The sequence below is a fragment of the Eimeria mitis genome, genomic scaffold (assembly GCF_000499745.2).
Source record: "Eimeria mitis Houghton genomic scaffold, Emh_scaff1827, whole genome shotgun sequence".
NCBI lineage: Eukaryota > Apicomplexa > Conoidasida > Eucoccidiorida > Eimeriidae > Eimeria > Eimeria mitis.
Window position 1 is genome coordinate 9,121 of NW_013570148.1, and position 630 is coordinate 9,750.

Genomic DNA, 630 nt, shown 5'->3' on the forward strand with positions numbered 1-630 from the left:
GCAGCAGCAGCAGCAGCAGCAGCAGCAACGGCAACAGCATCCACAACCGCAGCAGCAGAGCCGGTGATGCAGCAGCAGCAGCAGCAGCAACAGCAGCAGCAGCAGCAGCAGCAGCAGCAGCATGCGGCCCCCCTTCTGCATTTCTCGTGGGGCGGCCCAGCGGCTGTCTCCGTCGATCCATAGAGCAGCAGCAGCAGCAGCAGCAACAGCAGCAGCAGCAAGAACAGCAGCAGCAGCAGCAGCACCGTGGGCTTTGTCTGCGCCGCCGTCAGCCTCCCTGCTGCTGCGTGCTGCTGCAGCGCGGCACCCCTCAGCAGCAGCAGCTCCAGCAGCAGCAGCAGCAGGAGCAGCAGCTGATGCAGCAGCAGCAGCAGCCGCGCCAGTATCAACAACAGCCCTGGCAACAACAACACCAACAGCAACAACGACAGCAGCAGCAGCAGCAGCAGCAGCAGCAGCAGCAGCAGCGCAATCGACTTCTGTTTTTAGGTTTCCTTCTGCTGCAGGGCTGTCTCACCATACCTTCTCACCACGTGCATGCAGCAGCAGCAGCAGCAGCTGCTGCTGCTGCTGCTGCTGCTGCTCCGGCCGCAGGAACTACAGGTACTTTAGCAGCAGCAGCAGCAGCAA

The 630-nt window shown here is 62.5% G+C and overlaps 1 protein-coding gene across 1 annotated transcript in view; it reads left to right on the forward strand.

Moving 5' to 3' along the window:
- EMH_0044190 (uncharacterized protein) overlaps positions 1–630 on the forward strand; it is a gene marked incomplete at both ends in the record, with an annotated part of 1,362 nt that overhangs the window by 112 nt on the left and 620 nt on the right. Inside the window, one exon of the mRNA XM_013495930.1 lies at positions 1–628. Coding sequence (XP_013351384.1) covers positions 1–628 — 628 coding nt within the window. The remainder of the gene's footprint in view (positions 629–630) is intronic.